Source organism: Cinclus cinclus, chromosome 19 (genome assembly GCF_963662255.1).
Source record: "Cinclus cinclus chromosome 19, bCinCin1.1, whole genome shotgun sequence".
Taxonomy (NCBI): Eukaryota; Metazoa; Chordata; class Aves; order Passeriformes; family Cinclidae; genus Cinclus; species Cinclus cinclus.
The window spans coordinates 6,245,128-6,269,363 of record NC_085064.1 but is presented as its reverse complement, the minus strand read 5'-3'; the positions used below and the strand labels follow the sequence as shown (position 1 = coordinate 6,269,363).

At 45.3% G+C, this 24,236-nt stretch overlaps 1 protein-coding gene across 1 annotated transcript in view; it reads left to right on the top strand.

Moving 5' to 3' along the window:
* EEIG1 (estrogen-induced osteoclastogenesis regulator 1) overlaps nt 1-24,235 on the top strand; it is a 31,426-nt gene extending 7,191 nt beyond the window's left edge. The window contains exons 2-11 of the mRNA XM_062505683.1: nt 11,888-12,008; nt 12,334-12,363; nt 15,926-16,042; nt 16,525-16,571; nt 19,042-19,193; nt 20,320-20,424; nt 20,665-20,854; nt 21,036-21,157; nt 22,223-22,292; nt 23,139-24,235. Of these exons, the coding sequence (XP_062361667.1) occupies nt 11,888-12,008; nt 12,334-12,363; nt 15,926-16,042; nt 16,525-16,571; nt 19,042-19,193; nt 20,320-20,424; nt 20,665-20,854; nt 21,036-21,157; nt 22,223-22,292; nt 23,139-23,184 (1,000 nt within the window). The 3' untranslated portion in view covers nt 23,185-24,235. The remainder of the gene's footprint in view (nt 1-11,887; nt 12,009-12,333; nt 12,364-15,925; nt 16,043-16,524; nt 16,572-19,041; nt 19,194-20,319; nt 20,425-20,664; nt 20,855-21,035; nt 21,158-22,222; nt 22,293-23,138) is intronic.
* Nucleotide 24,236: the final 1 nt, after the last annotated feature.

Below are 24,236 nucleotides of genomic sequence, written 5' to 3'. Positions count from 1 at the left end.
TAGCAAGTAGCTGAGCTGGCAAGAGAATAGGATTATGCCTTTCCTTTGGCTGTCCTCATTGGTGAGAAGAGGCCTTGAAGGAGGTCCCATGTTGAAGTAGGAGATGGGATGAAGCTAAAAATACTTTTACTGCTGTATGCTGTACTTTAAATAAGAAATGAACTCTCTCTGTTCAGCCTGAAAGCACTGTGAGTGTTTACATGGGAGGAAGGAAGAGACTATGTGGATTTACTGTCCTGGAAGGGCTAGAAAGCTGCAGCACTAATGAGCAATGCAGGTTTTGATACCTGCAAAGGTCATGTGGTTGGTAACTACCCTGAGATGTGCTCTCTGAAATAAGCAACAAAAGCTAGAAAACTTTCTTTTGGAGCTTTCTAGAGCTGCATGTTTCCCTCAACAGGGAGGCAAATCCCATCTCTTGCCATTCAGTGTACCAAAGGTAGAAGACAAAATATAAGGTTTCTTTAAGTGCCTGTCAAAAATTACCAAGCTCTATGTTCTAGTCTGGCTGTGCAATGGGCAAGCAGATCAAGGCACCTGTAATAAAAAATCCTGTGGAATTGATGTGGCCTCGGGGTTTCAGTTTGGGCAAGTCACATTACCTCCATTCTGCTTCCAGAATAAAACTTTGTATGAAATGACTGTGGTGAGATATTTCACTAATGTCTGCTGGGTTAATGATCAGCAGAGACTCTCTGTCAGCTGCCACATGAAGGACTGGTCAGTGCATGCCTACCTGTGCTCCTGCCTGCCAATGGAGTTTCCATTTCTCCTGAATTGCAAGTTGAGAGTGTCAGGAGTACAAAATGAGGTGGCCAGAGTGAACTCTGACAGTGTTTTCCAGCCATCTTGTTCTCTGTCCAGTCACTTTTGTTTCCAGTCTTTAAGAGGTAATGTTGATCAAAATAAAAATGCAAATGGCCAGGAGAGGAGGAAGGAAACACTTATCTGGAAAAAAATCCTGGCATAGAGAATTTTTTTAACCTGGCTTTGTATCAGATTTTGAGGCTTATCCATGCTTGAGACAGCAAAGGTGAGGTTGGGTGTGGCATCGTGGTGTTCAGTGGGTTTTTGTTTGCATCTGGGTAGGTTGAGGAAAGGGTTTTCAGTTGAGTTGTGTTTCCATCATGCTTATTTCTCCTGCTGGTTCCTGTTCCTCCCATCCTTGCTTAGGCTGTGCCTGCATGTCAGAGACGATGAGGGAGATACGTAGGATATTTATAATTCAGCAATTTTTCCAGAGCTGTTAATGTTACATAGCTCCCAAATGAAGCAATACCATTTGCACTTAAGGCAGCTTTGCTGTAACCGGTCAGCCCCAGCTAGTGCAGCATCCTGCTTCCAGACTAAGCAGTAAGGGCTGAGCAGGGGTAGTCTGCTTGCCTGTGTTACAGATTAATTATACAGTAACCCCTCTGCAGGAAAGCTTTCCCTGGCTTCTGTCAATGGCTTGTTGTGGTAACACCTGGCTATTCCATCTATATAAATGTCAAATTCTTTCAAGTGCAGTGCTGCTCATTTGTTCCTTCAGTAGCCTGCAGTGCTCTTTGATGCAAGGGAAACTGTGCTGTGGAGGAGTGTATTTCCTACAACTGTTGCTGTCCTTTGCTGCCTTTCTGCTTTGTTGAACACCCTTTTTGTGCTGTATGGGGAGTATTGATCATACTGTGGCTCCTGTTCTCTTTAAGGTCCATTTCTGCTGTAGGTTTATAGTGATGACTTTTCCTGCTGTAAGTGCTAATGCATCTCTTCTTTCAAAACAAACCTGCCTGTAGTTTTCCCTCCAGAAGTGATGCATTAGATCCCCAATGTCATTTGCTCTCAGCAGGGGTGAATCAAGGGAGCATGTCTGAATACAGCTTGTGGTGACAGCTGCAGAGGAGGTAAAGCCTCTCTGATCCACAGAAACCTGCTCCTGCAATGGGATCCTGTACTGACATCCTCCAAGGCCTTAACCAGCACTTGCTGCTGCCTCTAAATGCAAAGCTCTCCCATATTGTGCTTTTAAACAAGGTGTAATTTATGCAATTGCCTTTCTCTCATTAGGACAAGCAGCACCATGAGATACTGGTCATTCTTAGAGAATTGTGTTTGTCTGCAGCTCTGGCTCCAGTGGATCAAAATCAGCTCTAACTGCTGTGTCTGAGACCCTTTTTTTCTCCCCTCTTGCTGGCTCTGACACTGAAACTGGGGCAGAAGGGAAGGGAGAGTTGGGAGAGGCAGATTTAGGAGTCCCAGCCCATCACCACTTGTACAGTGGTGAGTCAGGGGTCAACAAGCTTTGCTCAGCTCTTCTCGTTTGTGAACCTCTCCTGCTGAGTGGCCTTTTTGCTGATAAACACCAGCAGTGATAGATGTTGATGGAGGGGACCGAGGTTCAGGGAGAACGTGTTTGAACCTTGTCCATAAAGCTGGTGACCTGCTGAATGGTGCCTCTATAAAGGAGTCATCATAAACACCTGTATTGATCCTGGAATGAAAAAGTTGCTGCTAGCATGTAAAGGGCCTCCTCCTGGGCTGTTGTATTTGTTTTGAGTAAATATGTACTCTATAGAAGTGACTCATGGGGAAACACGTCTGAGCATGGTTGGGTGTTACCTCTTGGGTAACTAAACCTACTTTTAGCACCAGGGTTGACTTCAGGCAGCTTATTTACTGGAAGACTCTTCAGCATGTTCAAGCCAAATTGCAGTGATATTACATCATATGGTATTAATGAAATTATTCCAGAAATTAACTTGGCCTCATGTGCAGGTTAATTTGCACTATAAAGACCTCTCTGGTACAGCTACCTTGGCAAACCCTCCTGGTTGAAGCAGGATTGATATTGGCAAAAAAAGTCACTTAACTATTCTGGCATCATGATGTCTTCATGTGCCCTAAATCTGCCTTAGAGGCAAAAACATTTGTCTCTGCATATCACTTATGTTGGTGATGTTGTTCCTAGTCTTGTTGTTGATTCCCTTCTGAGTTTTCATTTGCCACATTTACTATCCCAGCAAAGCCTTAGCCTGTTGAATTGACCCATGTCTGGATTTTTCTCGTCTTGGGGGGCAAGCATTGATTTTTTAATTTTTTTGTGTGTGTTTTGTTTTGTTTTGAAAGGTAGCTTTTCTCTTTATAAGTAGCTTTTTCTTCATAACAGCATCTTGTGTTCAAAGATGCTTTCCTAGCTTTCCTGCAATACAGAGTTGTAGCCATGTCTTGTGCCCTGTGAGGTAGGCACATTATCAGAGTTCTCCTTGGTGGAGTTTACATGGCTGTCTTTCTTCACTGGGAGTTTAAATTTAGTCAGCAAAATGCAAATCTGGAATCTCTCACAATGACAGCTAACACTTAGGGGATGAAGAAAGTTTATAAATACACCAGCAACGGATAATCAGTGAGTCTTCATTTTACATCTGTGGTCTGCCAGAAGTGAAAAGGCTTTCGAGAAATGTCATGTTGTGATGCAGAAACACATATTGATTTGGAAATTTACTGTATTATTTCTACCTTAATCTTGTAAGCAACTGGACAGAGCAAACTTTTTATTTTTTCTGAAGTGTTTGGGACCTTCTCAAACTTTAGTTCCTCAGTCTGTTATTACCACAGGGGAAATTGGACTTGTGATTTGTCCAAGGGGCCAATAGGCCCTGGAAGGGTTGGATTTTTATTTTTTTTTCACAGTTTTAACTTCTGTGGGGTTTACTGTGCAGTTGTTGGTAGTGAACCTAAACACCCCTCCTGTGCCTTACACCCCCAGTAACACAGAATTCTCTGTGTGGGTTTTTTCATCCTCCTGTAAGTCCAGCTGGCTGGACAGGAGATGTAGGTTAGAGTTCGTAAGAGGTAACTCAGTTAAGTTGCCCTCATGTCTGTTTTATGCACATTTGATTGTTCAGTCACTGTAGTTGTGGAATATTATCTCTAAGAGGTATTTAGGCCCAGAGTTAGACAAGTTCTTCAGAGCATGGTGGGTGTGAACTGCAAGGTAGCACAAAGCAAGAGGAACAACACATGTGAGTCACACTGGAGAAGGGACCACTGGCATAGAAAACCCTGAGTGTGAGAGCTGGTAGCTGACCTGGGCAGACTCAAGGGCAATCTGCAGGGCAGACCTGCTCTGGTTTCTTCAGAAAATTAAATCCTTGTGGATTTGCTTATGGGAGGAAGGCACTGGTGGTGGGCTTGGCAGCCTGGCACATAGCTCATTCTTGGCTAACCCAGCTCTGACATAGTCTGTTGGAACAATGGAAGTAGGAGTTGGTGTGGTGACTCAGTGCCTGATGAGAGTTCAGAAAAAGCAAATGCATCTTTCAGTGTTCAATACACACATTATTACAGACTTGTGTTTTAGTAACTGAGTCATCTATCCAGTTATTCCTTTCTTTACACTTAAGAGTTTGGTAGTTTTTTGACTGTGATGTTTTTTGCTCCTGGCAAGCATCCCTGGCCTCAGACCAGAAAGAGCTCGTGCTCTGTGGATGTGGCAAGAAGTCCTTGGATATGTGTTGCTTTGGGTTGTTCTGCCTTCAGCACAGTGTGTAACAATAGATGTATTGCACAGTATTTGCTGTTACACTCCCTTCTTGGATTTGTTTTCCTGATGTCCAGCTTTTCTTCTTTGCTTCCAGAAGACAGAATGGAAATTACAAATACCTCTAAGCAGAGTGGCTCTGCTGGGCATGTCCCATCTTTAAAGTACCTTGTATCCATCTCTTGCTGCTTGCAGCCAAGTCTTTTAGAATTATTTCTTCGTGCCTTTTGCCCCACTCCACCCTTGCTTACCCTTCCAAAACTCATCTGACTTGTTCTATAGTTTAAGTCCTAAAGGATCATTTTTCTGTGACTTTCTCAATTTGGCACAATTTTTGTTTCCTTATGCAGCTTTTCCTGTAGCACTTGGTCACCAGCTGCATGTGATTTTTTTTTTTTTAAATAACCTCCATTGTTTCATTTTTTATGGTATTTTAAACATAATTCACGTTAGGAGGAGCTTAATAGTTTTTAAGATTTAGATACAAGGAATGGTTGGAAATATTTCTTCTAGAATAACTCCCAGTGGTTTGAGAAGCCCTGAAAGCACTGGAGAGCCTGGCTAGCCAGTGCAGTGATCTGGAGTGCATGGGATGCACTGCACTGGAAAGCTCTTGCCTATGGGACACAGTGTGTGAGGTGCAGCATTTCTTATCTGTCACCTAGAAAAGACATGTCTGGGTTCATGAGGCTGGAGTCCAGACATAACTGAATTACTTTCAAAGAAGCTGTTAATACACATTTAGGAATGCTGATGTTGGAGAGGTTTGTTCTGGTGGTTGACTGACTGCCACCCTATTCTCCAGGAGGGATTATCACTCCCTGGTTTGTACTGGTGGACCTTTATCAAGATAGATCACTGCCTCGGAGGGAACTGTAACACACAGTTTCAAAGATGTACTTTACAGAAATAGTCTTTGTCTGGAAATAAAGTTAAAGCCATAAAAAGTCAAGCCTTACCAGCTTTCTTCTAAGGATGATTTCCAAATCATTCTTTGAATACTGTTTTTATTTCATGCTTGCCTTATTGTTTTTGCTCCAGTTCTTTCCTCAGCTGCCTTTGACATACTTGGTGCTGTCATCATCATCATCCCCTGTCCCCTACTGAAGCCACCTGAACTGCTCCTTATCTTGGTTTCTCAGTTGTGGCTGGAGTTTCTTCCATTAGCTTTTTTTCCCCTGTACATTTGCCATTAATCTTTTTTCCTGTATTTGTCTCATGTGCAGTCGAGTAGGGATTAAGCAGCCTGTGCTCTTAACTGCGTAAGTGGAATCTGGTTCCCTGAGCTGGCTTTTTCCTACTCTTCCTTCCCCATTCACTCTTCCCCACCTCCCCAGCTGCCAGTGAACAGCAGGACTGGCTGTATGTCCATCTCCTGCTGGGAGGTAGAACTGAAGCAGCGGGTAGAGCCCTACAGACATTTTGGAGCTTGCCTTGTTCTCCCTCAAAAACACTGCTTCATTCTGAAAGCGTTGGTGTACACGTTTAGCATTTAGAGAGCCTTTACATATCATTGGCCTGGTGCAAATGAGGAACTGAACAGGTGTAAGCTGATGCCACAAGAGAGATGAGGGTAGGTGTCCTTCTTCACCGTGGGCTGTTGGAATGGGTTTGGGAGTTCAAAAGTTAATTCTGTGAGTAGGTGGTAGATGCAGTGACCTTACTGCTGAGCCCTTGTTTAAAACACTTGCAGTGAAACATCCAAATAAGACTTGTTTCAAGTGACAAAGGCTTGCTTAGTTCTCTCAATAACACAGTCTGCATCATCTGTCTCTGAGCCATTTTTCCATCATAACTGCTCATGTCTACTGAACAACAACCAGCACTTGTCAGCTGGAGAATACGGGGTTGTTTGCAGAGGGGGAAGATGTCCAGCTCCTTGGGTTGGCAGTTGTTCTGGCCAGTGATGTCAGCTCAGGCACAGCAGAGGAACTTTATTGTTGGGAGTTCCCTGCAGCCCTTGTACTGCTTCTTCTCAGGGAAGCCAAAACCCCTCTGTGTAAGCTTGTAAAGCATATGTCGACTCCCAGGTTAAACTAGGGCTTCATGCATTGTGTATCCAGCTGGTTTTTATCATTCTGTATGATGTTCCCCCAGGGATGTGGTGTATTGCTTCTCATTCCTGGGTTGTATTTCCACTGAGCTTCTAGCACCTATTGCTACATTGTGTTTGCTTCTGCTTTCCTACCTGTGTTTGGCCTCCCTGAGCTTGACAACAAAATTAAGATGATGATGGCAGCCCTTAGCTTTACTGATGTGACCTGTTCTGTACTTCTGCCCACAGTGCATCCTGGTCCCTGTGGAATCCTCTCCTTCTCCTTGCCAGGCATCTGGATGGCAAAGCCTCAGAGCTCCATTTTTCTTTAACAAGTGTACTGCCATGAAGTGCCCTGTCCTAGCCCCATTATTTGGATAACCTGCAGGTTCTGGGTTGTAAATCTAAATCAGCTAATGGTTAAATGAGGGCTTGCTTTGTATTACATATGTATGTTCACTCACTCTTGTAATTCCTGTGTTTTATAGGCAGTGATTAGGCATTGTTTGTAGCAGGACCTGCTGTGTTAGTAGGATGGGATATATTTGTGTGCTGTGAATGCTGCGGTGTGAATACTGGTTCCTGAGCATCTTAGAAAGTCAGTTTTGAAACAGGCTTTTCAGGGATTTTTCCTTGTCCTTACCAAAGGTCTTTCCTATAGCTTTGCACTAGATAACCTGGTTAAAATAGTAACTGTCTTCTCTGGAGCAAAATGCAGGCTTTGCAAAGCCATAGAAGTGTCAGTGATTCTGCTCCAATTCAGCCTTTGGAAGGGCTGGAGATTAGATGGAACTGTTTTAACTGTGTCTCTGCGGATGAATGCCTTTCAGGAGCAATCTGCTGAAATAACGTGATTTTTTTGTTTCTTTATCCCCCTCTGTGATTGAGGGGATAGTACCTGCATTGCAGGGATTGTGTTACCTTACTCCACAAAAGACTCACTGCTGCTGTGTGTCAGGGCCCCTTGAAGGGCTGTTTTTCATTGTGCTTAAAAGAATCTGTGCTGGGTGTTGGCTTGGCAGCCTCTTTGGAATGGTGTTATCTCTCCTGTGCATTATCAGATAAGATGCTGCTGCTCCTGCTGCAGTGGTGAGCCAGGGAGGAGGGTGCAGAGGACTAGGTCTGCTGAGAGGGGGATTAGTTCTGCTTGAAGGCTCTGACACAGATCCACATCTCAGAGGGGGGACAGTGAGCATGTGGACTGAGCATCAGAAGTAGGGAAGCTTACCCTTCCCCTCTGTAAGGAGGAGGAGTAAATCTGAATAAGCAGCTCTTTGTGTGTGCTTATCTCTATACTGTCCCATTTAGCCTGAGGTTTTCCCACGTTTGCCTCATGCATGAAACATCAGACTGAGAAACACTGCTCTAGTGAAACGTTTGACATTAAAAGCTATTTTTTGTTGCTGCAGCCCTTCCAGTAAGGCTGTGGCCTTTTTATGACACTGTCTTATGTGTGACAACTGCCATAAAGCAAGAGTGAAACATCTGCTTTTCTAAATGCTTTAGCAAGGCAAAAGTGTTTCAGCGGGTGGTGTGTTGGAAGGTTGATACCCACAACTCAGCTCTGAGTCTGTAAATAGAAGTTTTAATCTCTGCTCTAGTGTTTCATTAGCTGGGTTTTCATGTGGGAGAGAGGTTCACCGTAGCCCAAGATAGCATGGGTCATATATGTGGCCTTTTTCTAGAACTGTTTGCTTTACCAGCTTGAATTCACAGTGAGCTTTGCAGCTTTCTGTAACCGTGCTAGTCTATCCATGGCGCTTAAATCACAGTTGGGAAACATCTCTTCTTTAAGATCTGTTGTGTGTTTTTCTGCCTGTCTTCAGAGCTGGGTGTGAGATCTCAACCCAAAGTGGCCTTGGAGGCTTCCCCGAGTTCACTGCTGCCTCTCCAAAAGCAGGTAAAGCAGTGTGTCCCTGCTGTGCATCGTTCCCATTACTTGAATTCTCACTATTCTATGGTGTAGCATCTTCCAGCTGCTGGTTTTTTTTGATAAATCTTTTCTCAAGGGGTAGGATGAGGGATGCAGAAAACTGTTCCTGGAGCTGGAGGTAAATGAGCAGCTCCAGGATTAGAAGACCTCACAAAACTATTTCTGAAACTGCACTTTTCACAAAAACTGCCACAGGATTGCACTGGTTTATTCTGAGGAAGTATATTTAGGCCTGGAAAGAGTAATTACACAGCTTTGAATAAGTCTGAAGTCAAAAGAGGGAGAAGCTTAGCTTGGCAGGAATTCAACCTTCTGGGAGCCTTTTTGTAAAATTACACAGACAGCTTTTTTAAATTAAAACCTCTGAAGACCCATTGAATTGGCACCTAGACCTGGCATTGGTGTGAACTATTTCTGCTTCTCCAAATACAGAGCAAAACTTTAAATTAGACACTTCTGGTTTTAAGCTGTTCGTTTCTGCTTTACTGTTAGTTGCCTTGTGATTAGAATGAAAGGTAACTTCTCATGGTGCAGCCCTCACCATGCTTCTTGGGTGTTTTTTTTCTTTCTGTATGATGGTTCCTAATTGTACATCAGAGAATAGTCCAAGGCTAAATACAAAACTGCTCATCATCTCAGTCTTTTTTTTTTTTCTTTGGTCCCTATTTTAATGTTCTCTAATTACCAGCCTAACGATAGCCTGAAGGGAGGTGGATAGGCAAAGCCCATTGCTTCTCCACATGCCATCTTTTGGAAATGTGGAACTAATTTTTTAGAGTTCAGTTTGAAACAATAGAGCTGTTGCTTGCTTGTCTAATGATACAGACCCAGCCCCCACCCTTTAAAGTAAAAAACAAAAAAAGGTTGAAATTCATTACTGAATGATTGTGAAACTTGTGACTGGAAAGCAGCTCTGGATTTTGTCTTATAAACTCCTTGCCCTGTGCAGACTGTTCCAAAGGCACAAAACCCCAAGCTATGTATGCACCTGCAGCTCAGGTTCATGATCATAGTGCTATGGGTAACATAAAACCCCCAAACCCTTTTCCAAACCCCTTTCACTGTGTGGTATCTACAGCAGTTCTGGAAAGCCAAGAGAAATCCTTAATAAGAAGCAGAATGTCTGTTAGAGGAGCTTACGCTAAAGGCAAATTAGCTATGGAGCTCTTTATTGTTAATCAGTCCTTTTTACCACGTTTTGAAGTAATTAGCCTTCATTGATTTAGTAGCATCCAGCAGATGCTTAATCATGGCTGCATTGTAAAACGAGCAGGAACTCCTGAGTAAGGGAAGTAGCATGCTGGAGCAGCTCTTGATGCCACGGATGATTCTGCAGCTGTGGGAGCCAGGCATGTGCTCTGGGAGCTGCAGTTTAGTTCCATGGATGCTCTTGTCTGGCAGGAGTTAGAGCTCTGATCAGGGTTGTGAACAAGGTGTGCACCAGTGTGCTGCTGTCCGAGTGAACATCTTTCACTTGTAGCTAGCTGCCTTCCAGCATTCACTTGGAGCTCTGGTGTCAGTAGTAGCTTTAGCATTAGCCTTGCTTTCTAGAAGATTGCACTTCCTTTCCAAAGGTGACTAATGCTGCTAAAATATTCAGTGTTTCCTGCATCCTCCTGTACCTGCCTTGTGTTCCTGAAGCATGTGTTTGCAGGTGGTTTTCCATTCTGTTGCATACCTTTTCTCCTCTGTATCTTGAGTTTTTCCTTCCTTTAGATTATTTAAGATGCTTATTGTTGAGGCAGGCTTAAGGCACCCATAGTTGAAATGTAGCATGCCTAATTTGGCTGGCATGGTAAATATTTTATTATAGGCAAAACCTTTTTAATCCCTCTGGATGTGTTTCTTCCTTGTGTCTGAGAGAGCTGGGGTGAGTTGAGTGGAGTAATGAGAACCAGATCTCATCTTGAGTTAATAATCCCAGATTCAAAGGTATTTTTGGCACTTAGTTGTCTCACTTTTTACTGACTTCAACAGCAAGCCTGAGTTCTGTCTAGAAGGGATTTAAGTTCTTTACCTTGATGGAGTTGTTGCCTTCTGTTTTCTCTTGTTTTAAACATGGATGATCAGCATTTATCTGCATTACAGAGAATTACGGGTTTCAGTTGTTTGTCACCTATTCCTTTTCTGTTCTGTGTCTGCCTTGGCTGGCACATTCAGTCCCACAGAATGTCTTGGAGGACGAGCAGGGACCTCCTGGCTCAGGATCCAGTCCCTGGATCTGTCCCATTGGGCTCACCTCACATGAGCTACAGCTTCTTTGCTTTCCTTCCCAGAAAGAGAGGAGACACTACCAAGGCTGATCGTTCTCCCCTTTGCCACCAAGCCCTTTGGCTTACACCGTGCCTGAGTCAGATGGTGGGAAGCCTCCCTTTCCCTGCTAAAGCAAACAGTTTATCAGATGCCCTCGCCCCTTTGTCCTGTGCTAGGAGGAGAGATAAGAGTCAAACTTACTTGCTCACAGCTGTCAGCAGTGCCTTCTCTTCCTCCCCTGGCTTCATTACTTTGAGAACTGACCTGGCTGAGGGCCAAGCTCTGAGCCATAAATGGATCAGATCCTGCAGAGGCTCAGTAGGAAAACAGAGTCCCATGGAGGGACCCACATGCCTTGTTTCAAGGCTCCTTTGAACCAGCCTCCTTGGAAAGGTAAAATTCCCCTGAGGGCTGTTCAGAAACCAGAGTTGTACCTGAAGTGATTCCTGCACTCAGGAAGGCTTCTCCTCTTCCTCCTGCAGGCTCGGGCTATGCCAGAGCTATGTGCCTCTCCACTCAACCTGGAGATCAGGATGGTCTGCTCAGAAGCTCTGCAAGCAAAACCACCTCTTCCTTAGCTGACCCCCTGCAGGATTTGAAATGCAGTGTTTGCTTGGTGTGGCCCAGTCTGCTTGCACCAGGAGCATTTCCACATGTGTTTTTGTCCTCCTTCAAGCTGGCCATCCTCACTGGCTTAGTCCCAGCCTGAGGAGCAGGGAAGGACAGGCCATCCAGGACACGCAGCAGTTTGCTGTGCAGAGGCTGTACAAACAGACGTGCTGGAGGGAGATAAGCTTGTGAACCTTCAGCCCAGTTTGGGTATGGAGATTTGCTCCATGCAGGCTGGACTGTGAATCAGCTAAACCAGCTGAGCAGGAAATGTCAGAGAGCTTGTGAGAGTTTTAAAGGCAAATTCTGTTGATGAGATGATTAGTATGTCTGTAACCTGGGTGGATTTTACCTGTATTGACTAGTGAAAAGCTTGATGCTAACTTAACACCTTTGTATGGTGCAGTTTCAGGTGAACCAAGCTATTGCAGAGGATTTTTATGGACTTGGATGGCAATCATTGAAAAAGATATTTAAGAGCTGGTCTTGATTTGGCTTTGAACCTTTATTTGATTTTTTTTTTTTTCCATTCTCCTAGAGAGGAAGTTCAGGAAAACTGTGTCCGCTGGAAAAAGAAATTCACCTTTGTGTGTAAAATGAGTGCCAACCCTGCCACAGGACTCCTGGACCCCTGCGTCTGCCGAGTGTCTGTCCGTAAGGTGAGCATCCAGCCTTGCTCCTGGCAGGCAGTACCACCAGTAGCGTACTGGCAGTTGGTTACTGGCTGCTTTTTGGCAGCAAGAAAAATTGCGTGGACTGTGGTGGGAAGGGAAGATTGTTTGGGACAGGATATGCTGGAACAGAGCCTCTCTCTTCAAGAAGAGTCCTTGATGGAGGATGGGAGCGACCAAGGTGGTGGTAGCCCTTGAGAGAGAGGTCTGTGAATGCTGAAAGCAGATTCCAGGACTGCATAATGACTTTCCCCCTGTTTCCCCAGCACATATAATAGCTGCTTTTCCTGTTTTGTTTTGTCTCCCAATATAGGAGCTGAAGGGCGGAAAAACCTACTCAAAGGTAAGAGCACAGAAAGGGCAAATGTAGCAGAGTGATGATGGTCTTGTCTCCTGCTAGTGCTTTACACCCATTAGAAACCAGTGGCTGCTGAGTGGAGCAGTCTGGAGAGATGCTCATTAGTTCTTAGTTTAACTCTGAGTTAAGATTTCCCAAATTTCCTAATTTCCCAAGTAACTCTACTTGCTGGGACAGGATCCAGATTGCACTGGATGTGGATTTGAGATGGGGGTTGGAGAGATGATCTGCATGTCCTCAAACTTTGGGGAAGTTCTGAGTCAGATGTGAACTCTCTGGCTTCTGGCAGCGTGTCTGTAATAAAGAAACAGACTCCAATTCTGTTCTCCAGAGCACAGCAGCCAGCTAGGGCAAGCACCTCACTGCCTCAGGAGTGCAGGCAGGAACCTACAGCAGGAATCACTGCCTGCCAAAGCACTGGAGACACCAAGGCAAAAGCCAAACGGATCAGCAGGGATCTTTGTCTTGGTTTCTCTTCCTCAAGTTTTCTTGCCTGTGCTGTGGAACAGACAATGGGCCACCCCCTTCTCCTCCTTGTGCTGGATCAAGAGACAATGTTGGCTCAGAAGCTGAGCTCACACAGTACCCAAAATCATGTTTGCTTGAAAATGAGTCACTGCTGCTGGCTTCTAATAAACAGATGCTTTGGTCACACACAGCCATATTAGAATTCCTTCTTATCAATATCCTTTCTGAGGCCATGGAGGCAACTGGCTGTGAAGGGTGTGCTGCACTAGCTCCTGTGTTCTGCTCTGCTGGGTGGGAGAAGGCAGTGTGGCTGCCCACATCGTTCCTTTTTTGCTGCTAATTTAGGGCGTGGTCTCTAGGGCCATAATTTTCACTAAATTCACACTGTGGGAAGGTTATTCATTCTGCAGAGCTGCATGTCCAGGGAGAGCAGCATAGCTGGAGGAAAAGACATAGTAAATGCATCAGCCTTTGCCTCCTGCACTGTCCATCCTCAGGCTTTCCACAGGATTTGGGAATGAAAGGAAGCTTGAAGGCACGTTTCAGTGGTGAAGTAAACCTGGAGACCTTACTCAGGTCATGTTCTAACCTACTTCCTTTTCACTCAGTCTTCAGTTGTGTTTAGTGGCATTTAAAAGAGACTTAACTTCCTCCAGCCCCAAACTGGAGACCAGATCTCAAGTACTTGTCATCTCTTGGGCTGGTGTCTTGCTTGGTGTCTCCTGTAGAAAAAGATAGATGTGTTCTCTGTGAAGACAATCTGAAGCAGTTAAGAAATGAGAGATGTCACACTAGACAAGGGTGATTGCAGTCTTGCCCTGTGGATTAGGCTTGTTCCAGGCAGGTCCTCGTGACAGAACTGATTTGGGCTTCCTGATGTTTCTAGCAGAAGTCAGTGGTGCATGTCCATGAAGCTATTTTCCCATTTCACACCATAAGTCCCCAACTTTTTAAACTATCCTAATTTAGCTGAGAACTTTTCCAGTCATGGCAGCAGATGTAGAAGAAAATGAAAGTTGTGAATGCCCTCTGTACCTGGTCCCCCATCAGCAGGGAGTGAGGGCGATGGGGCTGTTTGTGCTCCAGGCAGAGCTTCCAGTGACTTGCACACCTTTGGGTTTGACGTGAATGTCACCTCAGTGTCAGGGGTGACAGGGCGGAAGGCGACAGGAAGGACTGATAAAGCAGAAACTCTTTCCATGAGCTGCAAGAAACACCATCAGCTGGCTGGAAAACTGAGGAAACTATTCTGAAAGGTTATATCTGAAAACATCCTTTTGTTAAGGGATCTTTCCTCTATATACTGGGAGTCTGCTTCCTGAAAGAGCTTCTGACCTCAGCATACCATGTGGGTTGCTAGAGAGTTCTCCAACACTGTGCTCCAGTGTTGGTCTCTCAGAATTTAGTGCTGTGGTAGAGGAAGAGGGATCTGGGTCTAGGCCACCCCTGTGCCATGTCCTTCTCCTGGTGTGGTGGTGCTGTGTCTTTGTCACAGTGATGGATTGCATCTCCCTCTGTGGCTTTCTTCTGTCCTGTTTATCTCTAAGAGATAAAAATTCACTGTTTTTTTCCTTATCGGTGAAGAATTAGCAAACAGCATAGCCCTTGGCTAGAAGAGAAAGAGAAATTTCTGCAGCAAGGGCTGAAGGAACACTTACATTAAAAGAATCGTTAAGAAGTGAGAATAGAGGGAGAAAGGTGGTGGGGTTTTTTTTACTTTTTTTTTCTGGTAAAAGGTTCCCTCTCCCACTTTTTTTTTAAATTTGCCATCAGAGGTTCCCCTTTGAGAATGGGATGAAGGAAATAGCTATATTAATCTTGCTGCCGTTTCTTCCTCAGCCATACATCTTGAGCAGACTGTGATTCTTGATTTGGAGCTGTGGGAGCCAGGATTCCTATGGCAGTGACTGTTTTGTGCTGTGACTCTCTATCAGCTTCCTCAGCTGACAGAGGCACTACAGTTCCATAGGATGGTGCTACTGTTGAGGCTCTCTGTTCAGTTGTCATCCAGCTGTCAACAGCAGGGCCGAAGGGATGTGCTGCAGAGCACAGAAGACCTGCTGCTGCTCCACCTGTGCTCCCTGTTCCCCTGGGAGCTGACCTGTTGTTGATGGTGACGCACATGCTCCATGCCTGGATGCTTTGGCCACATACTGAGTACAGCATGTCCTCCTGATCAGATGAGATGGGACACAACTGCCTTCTGTTCCTAAAGCTGTGCATAAAAGAAGCTGTAACTTTATTTGAAACACTGTGTTAATACACCAGGGATTTAGGGCAGGAAAACAAAGGTGCTCTTCATTGTGTTTGTATTTACTCTGGAGGGATAAGTGCCCTTTTTGAAAATGCGTGTGATCTTCAGCTTTGTCACCTTCCCTGTTTGCTTCCCATTTGTTAGACAAGGTTTAGAGAGCTCACAACTAAATCTCTTTAAATATATCTCTTCCCTTCTGCCTTTCAAGCAAATCCTTTGCTAGTTAAACCTTAGCAGCGTTGTGGAGGAGTGTCCCAGGAGCTGCCCAGCCCAGCAGCTGCCTCTGAGGGGTGAGGCACAGGCAGTGCCACATGGCTCTGGGCCTCCAGCTCCCTGTGCCCATAGTCTTAGTTGTTTTTCACAGGATGGTGTCACTTTCCCCTGTAACAATATCCTTTCATCTCCTGGTTCACATGCTCCATTGCATTCTGGGATGGCCCGGTACAAAGAGTGCCTTATTGTGTTTGTGTATGTGTGATTCTGTTTTTTCCACATTGTTGACCTAATGCCTTCCATGTCCTTGGTTATGCAATGGCTGCAGGCTGGTTAACACTGTCCTGGCCACCACCACTTCTGTACACCCTTCCTCCATGTGGGCTTGGCTTCCTGAAGGCCTTCAAGTACCCATCTATCTTGGGATTAGGAATGTGACCCTTTCCATCCTCAAGAACAGGCAGTCTTCAGAGCTACCACTCTGTGTCTTGGCTCCAGTTTCTGCCCTTGCTCACAGATGTGTTCTCCCTTTAGTTTGTGCGACGCTGTGTATCCCTTTATGGAGTAATGTCTGTTCTCTCACCTTTCCCTCCATTCTTCTCTTGGTTACAGCTGGGCTTTGCTGATCTAAATCTGGCAGAATTTGCGGGCTCTGGATCCACTGTCCGTTGCTGCCTGCTGGAAGGATATGATACTAAGAATACCCGACAGGACAACTCCATCCTAAAGGTACAACAGCTATAACTTGCACAGTAGAAATCCTGCTTAGAATTTCATGGAGATCACAGTGCTGTGCCAGGCCTGAGAGAAGGTCCTGTTATGTATACAGACAGAATTTTGCTTTTGTGCTGCTAGACTGACTTGGGAAGTTTCCCATTATCAGAGTTGCCCTTTGATAATTTGGCATTGATTTGGCCAAGCAGTGACCCTTGACAAAGAAACCAGGAACAGGAGGGAGGGAAAAGGTTGTTGCAAGGCTTTGTTAGCATGGCCCAGCTGGTTTCCTGCTGAGCCACTGCCACATGGAGTTACTGATGCCAGGGATTTGGGGCAGGGAGGGGAATACCTCGCTAAATCCCTGAAGCTGATTTCCTTGGGAAAAGGAGCTAGATCTGGCTGATCTTTACACCTAGCCCTTGACCTCCTGGCTGTTGAGAAGTGAGGAGCTCAGTGCAGCATGGCTAATGATGTGCCTTGTGTCTCCTCTCCAGGTCACGATTGGAATGTCCCTGCTCTCTGGGGACCCCTGCTTCAAAACGTAAGTTCCTGGGGGTATCCCATTCCAAGCAGACACTAAAATTGATGAAGAGAAGGGAAAAGATGCCATTGATATTGGGGAAGTACAGTAAAACTGGTTGAATCAGCCAGAAAAGTATAGCCAGTCTGTGCTGTTAATTGGTTTTTCTCTGCTCTGCCTTTCCCAGCTTTGATTATTGCTGTGCACAGTATTTTCCCTGCTGGTGCAACTTAGATTTTGGGAAACAGTAGATCTTGATTACAAACTTCATGTTTTGCCTGAAGGATAGAATTTCTCATGGCTCTGGGCTTGGTTTCACTGACCTCCAAGAGGAGAAAGGTCAATAAAGAAAACAGTCTTGGAAATGGACACACTTCAGCACATATCATGGGGGATAAAGATGTCAGATGGAAACAACAACAAAAATACTTTGAGGATGAATCATTTTAATTTTTTTTTCTACAGGGTTCACAACTTGTACTCATTATCAGATAAGTTGCTGTAATGTGGGGATTTTTAAATTCATAATGGTAGGAAAGAATAAGTACAGTTAGGCTGTGGAGAAGTTTAGCTGTTTAAAGAATTGTTGGTGAATCAGTGAATATCCTGGCCACATCTTCCCTCACACCACAGTGCAGCATCATGATCCCAACCCTGCTGTGGTGTACTGGAAGGTGTGTGACTACACAGCAGGGCTGCCATGTGCCCAAAGGAATATCTCATACTGTTGCCTCCCAACAGTATGAGAGAAGAAAGCTTTACCTTGAGGTCAACTCTTGTAGCAGTTGTATTCTGGTCTAAAAGGTCTGATTTTAGGAGCTAGCTTGGAGTGTATAAATTAGCTCAAATTCTTGTTTAAAATGCTGCATAATTTTTGGTAGGTTTGTTTTGTGAGTGGCTTTTCATAGTGCTGCAGTATTTTCTGACACTTTTAAACCCAAAATCAATGTCATCTGATTCCGAAGAATTTCTGCTTTAGAAGGAAGTGTAGTATCTTAAACCATAGTTTTATAGAAGTAACAGATGTTTTAAATCTAGGGTACTAGGATGTCTGATAATAATGTTTGACAAAAATACCTGTTGCTCCTTTGCAATGGAAGCAAGTCCCACTCCTAGAATGCCTGGAAATTACACAGAATAGGATATAAATACCCATTTAATGTAAGTAGATTCAGTCTGCAACTCAAACCTCCTAATTTTCTTGAAGGATTTTTGCAGTCATTCCCACTTTTCCCTTTTATGTTGATGATGTGCAAATATCTAAAAATAGAAGCTTTGCATGTGGAATAGTCCTTGATCAGTAGAGCTTCTGGTAAATGACACTCAGGAATTAAACTGTGCTGGGAAATAATTTCCAAGCACTGCTTTTTGCAGCACTCCATGAACCTTCTCCTGCTGGGGTTGTTGGAAGGGCCAGAGCAGCTGTGCTGACCAAGGGCTGTTCCCACAGCTGCTGCAGGAGCAGTTTGCTTGCTTAAGGCTGTAAAAGCCTTAAAAACCTGTGAAGCAAAGCCTACAAAGCACCTGGGTGCATGCAAATCACTGATAAGGTGATTAGGGAGGTTTTCTTCTGGTGAAGGCTTACTGTGAGTTTCCTGAAAGCTTTATAGCCATTCAGCTGCCAGCATTAAATATTCTCTCATCAAAAATATTGCAAAGATCCTTCTCATGTAGCATCTTCCCTCAAAGCTCTGAGTGAGACAAAAGATTTTATTTATCATTCCCCACTTAAAAATCATAATATGATCCTTTAGTTCCAGTTCAGACTTTTTGGTCTGTAGGGTGGTTAGGGCTCCACCAGGAATATTCACTTTGCCATGCTGCACATGCTCTGGCTTCTACCCAAAGGCACTTCTGGAGGAAGGGAGGGGGCTCCTGGTACTCACAGCTCTGCCCTGCAGTCAGCATTTACAAAGGGATGTTGGGAGCTCATGGAATAACTAGAAAAATAATTCTGACAGCTGGAAAAACACTTCAGTTTTACTGAGAAGGAGTTTAATCGTCAGCTTAAAAAAGGGAAAGGTTGTTTGATTGTTGTAAAAGTGCTCTCATAGAGGACAGGGTTGCTGGGATAAAAGGTTTCATTTTGGTCAAAGAGGTATAAGAGAAAGGAAGCTGGAATTGAGAGTGGGACAGCAGCAAACTGGTTCCTGTTTGTGAAGCCAGCTGGCCAGTGGACACATGTTCGGGGTGAAAGGGCAGCTCTGGATGGTGTTCTGGAGGACAGTGCAAGTTCTGAGCTGGTTGACCTGTATAAATGAATGAATAGTTTCTTTTTGCCTTAATTTACCTCCAAAACTTGTTTTGTCTTGTAATGCAGTCCAAGGTAGGGAAGAAATCACTCTTGCACGTAGGAATACAAAACCCAATATCTCAATTGAGCTGCTGGCCAGAGGGCTGCCAGCTTTCCCCTGCTGAGAAGGGTGGGATGGACAGAATGATGCATGCTCCCTGCCTGGCAGTCTGTAACCTTCTTCCCTTCTGATTTCAGGCCTCCTTCCACAGCCAAATCCATCACCATCCCGGGGCAGGACTCTACTCTGCAGCTGACCTGCAAGGGTGAGGGAACCACCAGCAGCAGCAGTTCCTCCACAATTGGCTCCCTGCGCCAGACCAAGCCAAGAACTGCCATTCTCAGCTCAGGTCTGAATGCCCGCCCTGCAGCCATGCAATGCCTGGACACTCTTGTTTTTCCCAGCAGTTGCAAGCACAGAAACTCTTTAATTTTTCATGTTTTCCTATACCCATCTACAACCCCAATGCTCATTAAGAATATTGAGAATAACCAAGCCATCTAAGTGTAACTGAGGAGAGGAAGGTTGAATATTTGCCACATGTGTATTTCTGTTAGTGGAGATAAAGCAATTTGTTCTTTTTGCTGGGGATTTAATAATTCATGCACTGCACTCGTGCCTGCTTACCAGTGTGCTCTGTGACACTTACCATTGTTCTGCATTCAGTTATTCTGTTGCTCAGGCTTATCTTCTAGAAAAGTTCCTCTGAAGGTTTTAGAGGTTGGTGTAAGGTCTAGTGGCCTTGTTCCAGCTGCTGATGCAGTTCTTTGGCTTCTCTATGAACCCATTTTCAAGGGCACTGCATTTTCACATCAGTTTTTTTCCTTCCCAGCACATTCCAAATGTGCAGGCAGATACACTGCACCAAAATAGCACTCCAGTCTCATCCCCTCAGTGACAGAGCACGTGGTGCAAGTGGTGTTCTTAAAAAGCTGGCTAACGTGTTACATTTGTGCACTTCTGGATAAGCTTCCTGCAAGAGAGACAAGCAGGACTAGCAAACAAGCAGGGGTTATGGTGAAGTGTCTGTAGCAAATTCAGAAATTATTTAGATGGCACAGGCTCTCTCAAAAGTAATAGAAAGGGAAAGGTAGCAGCAGAAGCATCCAAACAGAAGTTGAAATACTTTATTGCCACTGGCCATCTCATGCTTACTTGGTCCTAGCTTCATGCTTTTTTAGCTATGCATACTTTCAGACACTACTTGTCCTTCTAGATACTACAAGCCCCCAGAGAAGATTGTAAATTCACGTGCTAGATAGAAATAGTGATAAACTTGACAGAGAAGCTCACTGTGGTCTTCCCTACTCCCTGGGTGTTTCTAGACCCTGTGCTGGCCTGTACAGCAGGGCTCTGGCCAATATACTGCCCTTTCCTTGATCTGTCATCCCAAGATCAGCCTCCACTCGCAGCTGATCAGTGCACCATGTGCTGGCTTGGTTATGGTGTCAGCAGTGTCCTCTTTTCCTTGGCAGGTGTCCCAGAAGAGTCGGATCAGAACCTGTCCAGCCCAGAGGAAGTTTTCCACTCAGGGCACTCGCGGAACTCGAGCTACGCCAGCCAGCAGTCCAAGATCTCTGGTAACCACTGATCCATAGCTTTGCCATCCCTTTTCCTTCCTGCAGCAAGCTCCTGTGAGAGTGATTTTCAGCCATCTCTCTCACCCTGCTCTGTAATACCAGCCTCCTGCTCAGTCTCTGCAGATGAGCCCTAAAGCTCTGTGTGCAGGAACAGAAGTGCTGCTGTGAAGCTGCCCTGCCCGTTAGCTGTGCTGCCAGGAAGGGGAGCAGATGAGGTTTGTAATCCCTGTGTGCTGGCAGGTTACAGCACGGAGCACTCCCGCTCCTCCAGCATGTCGGACCTGACGCACCGCCGCAACACGTCCACCAGCAGCAGCGCGTCCGGGGGGCTCAGCATGACCGTGGAGTATCCTGAGGGGGAGCGGGAACACAAACTGGAGAAGCCACCTCGCCCCCCCAGACCACCCCTCCTGCTGGACAGACCCTCCCGGTGAGTAACAGTGGAGCAAAGACCCTTCTCTGGCAAGGAGAGACACAGCCTGCTCGTTTGTCTTCAGGTGTCAGGGCATCAGAACTGAGGAGGAGACTTGTGGCCAAGAGAAGCAGGACAGTATGTAGAAGCCTGTGTCTTGAAAAGCTGAGTAAGTTCTTCCTGTATTTCCTCTTGCCAGGAGAAAAAAAGATTCAATGGAGAGTCACCCAACCCGAGTGGATGACACCAGGATCGATGCTGATGATATAGTGGAGAAAATAATGCAGAGTCAGGACTTCACAGATGTCAGCAATACTGAAGGTGAGAGGAGAAGCCTCAGACGAGATGTCTGGGTTGTTCCTTTCACAAGGCTGCCAAACATTTACAGTCAGATCTGATCTGCCTTGGGCTCCCTTCTTTTGACAGCTGTTTGCTTTCAGTGCTTGCCGGGTGTTTCTGTGGTAGATAAACCATGTGGGTTTGAGAGCTGCACATGTATTTACAGATAGCACTAGCTGCTGTTCCACACATGACAGCGGAGACTGAATAGTAGCTCAAACCTGCAGGGAGAGAGAGGAAAAATACTGATTCTCAGCTCAGTGGAGATCAGTTGCATCAGCTGTCTGCACTGCTCTAATGGCCTTGGTCCAGGGTCAGGCCAAGGGTATTTATTGAAAGAGGAGAGTGCAACAGGAGGGGAAGCAGCATATCTCTACAGAAACATGGGTTACCATGTGCTGATGAACATATCTGTTGCAGAGCTTAAGAAGGGGTTTTCTCCATTGCAGTCACAGCATCTTTTAGGAGAAAACAAATAATATAACTGCTTTTGTTTTCACTTTCATTTTCCAGTTCAGCATAGAAATCAATCTTTAATCTGATTTTTTTTATCTGAGGTTTTCTCTTAAGTTTTAAACTTGAGCCTAGCTTATCTGTACTTTGTTGATTTACCATTAGTCACCTTAAATTGTTGCACATGGCAGCACTCTTATCATGTGGGGAGTTACACCTCACTCAGTGTGGGTTAGAACTAGACTGAATGCAGCTGCCTCTCACCAGCAGAACAGGCTGAGTTTCTCCTCCAGTAACTCTCCAAAAGCATCTGTTCAAATGTGTGTAAGCTGACCAAGAACTTGCATCAATGGAATTGCCTTAAAAGAGGCAGCTGGAGGAGTATGACTGAATTAATATCTCTGCCTTTATTCTTCCAAAGCTTTGTGTTGTGGAGGCTCCCTTTTGGAGCAGGGAAAGGAGAACACCACCAGAAAGTGTGGACGTGCATCTGCTGAGACACACTTGTCCTATTCTGATTGTGTCTGAGAGGGGAGTTCCTGGCAGCCTCAGTACTTCTGGATTTTGATGTCTGTCTTCCTTTTCTGTCTGCAGACAGTAACCTGAGGTTGTTTGTGAGCAGAGACGGAACAACTACACTGAGTGGTATTCAGCTGGGAAACAGGTAGGTTTCCCGGAAGGCTAGCACAGAGAGGGGCTCCAGAGAGACTACTGGGCTCTGTACCTAGAAAACTTCCACTTTTTGCTACAGGAGAGATTTCTAAACATCATGTGCTACGTGGTGGTTTTATTCCCACATTAACAGCCCTGGGATCCCTTTGGTGACAGGCTGCAGTTGCACTGCAGTATGAATGCGGTTCTCAGCAGGAGTTCAGAGGGATAATGGGATCCTGGTTGTTAGACCCAGGAACAGAAGGGAGGAGTGAAAGGACAAAATGGTAGAGGCTGGTTCCCGTTTATTCCTGAAGAAGGGAGCTTTGCCTCCTGCTGGCCTGCAGCAAAACTGCGGCAGAGTGGGGTTTATTGTCCCTTCTCCCTGCCTCTGCCGTAATCATCGAGGGCTTGTTCTCTCATGAAAGCTTTCTGAAGCAATAAAACTTTTTTTTGCCATTATTGCTCTTAGTACAACTCTTGGCCAGTTGCGTTTGAGGCTTTATTGTATCTTCTCAATAAAAAAGAGCAGTAATGGTAATGCAAGCATCTATCAAGTTGGTAAGAAAAACAGGAGCACAGCAAAGCCAGGCATGCTGGCTCTTTGTTCTGGGTAGGATACTCCCCTTTTGCAGTGTCCTGTGTCACACCCAGCTCTCTCCAGTGCTCTGCTGCTGACTTGCCACCTCTTTGTCCCCTCAGTATTCCAAGGACTGAACTTCCCACAAGGCTGACTTGTTACTGGCAGTGTTCTGTGTGGGCTTAATGATGTTTGAGAGTGGAGAGCTCTGAATCAGAACTTGGTTGCTCAAAATGACTGTGGAAATTAACTGGCCCTTCTCCTCCTCTGCCTCCCCAGGGTCTCATCTGGAGTTTACGAGCCAGTGGTGATTGAAACCCACTAAATGTGAAGAACAGGGTAGAGCTGCTGGACACAGGCCCCCTACCCAGTCTGCTGCCACATGGATGCCAACCTTTACCTCTCTTCATGCAGCATTCCAGAAGGGATTTCTCCACACCCCTCCCCATATGTTTGCACTGCAGAACTACTCTGAGACCACTCCAGAACATGCACTTTCCCCACACTGGCATTGTCCTTCTCTGTTTCCTGGTCGTTCCAGTGCATGCCTTTCCCCTGTTCCTGCTCAGACACAAGGTGTCTGTGGGCCTTATCCTTGGGCTAGTCCCAGAGGATGTTGCTCATCTGCATCCCTCATTCTACCCATTCACTTGCAGCAGGAGACTTCTCAGTTTGTCTCCCCAAAACATTGGGTTATACCACTGTGAACTCTTCAAACCACTGGGGGTGTGGGAGAGCATTCTAACCAAATGCAGAGCTGCTTGACATGGCCACTTGCAGGATGCTTTATTCTGTTGACTCTGCAAGGGAACGTCACCTCCCAAGACAATGGTTTTACTGAACAAGGTATGATGTGGTGTACACTTCACCTTCCTATCCTCACATCCCCAAACAACATCTTCTCATAGGACATATTTCCCAAAAGTGCATTTCAGAAAACTACTGCAGGCCAGCTGGGAGTTGGTGAATGGTTAAATGTGAGTGCTCATCACACCACTGACTGCAGCAGCCCTTCCACTGCTGGGCATGGAACGGGGTGTTCATCAGCTAGCATTAGCAGGAGCACTTTAGAGGTTACAGATTTTACCTGGAGGAGGCTTCTTCTCACTATTCCAGGAGTATAATCTGTGTTTGCTAGACTGATTCAGCAAATAGTACTGTTGGAGTTTGGAATACAAAGCCTCTTTATTTTTATTTCCTTCTTGTTTCATTGGCTCAAGAAAGGAACTGCCCTTCTTGAACTGTGAAAATAATCTTGTCTGACAGCCCTTCCCTGGGCCAGAGCTGGATGCAGTTGACTGCAGTGGTCTCTCTATTGTGGTGGTGATGTCGATTGCCTCTCTTGGCCTGGGCCAGTAAGGGATTTGGTTTTGCTTG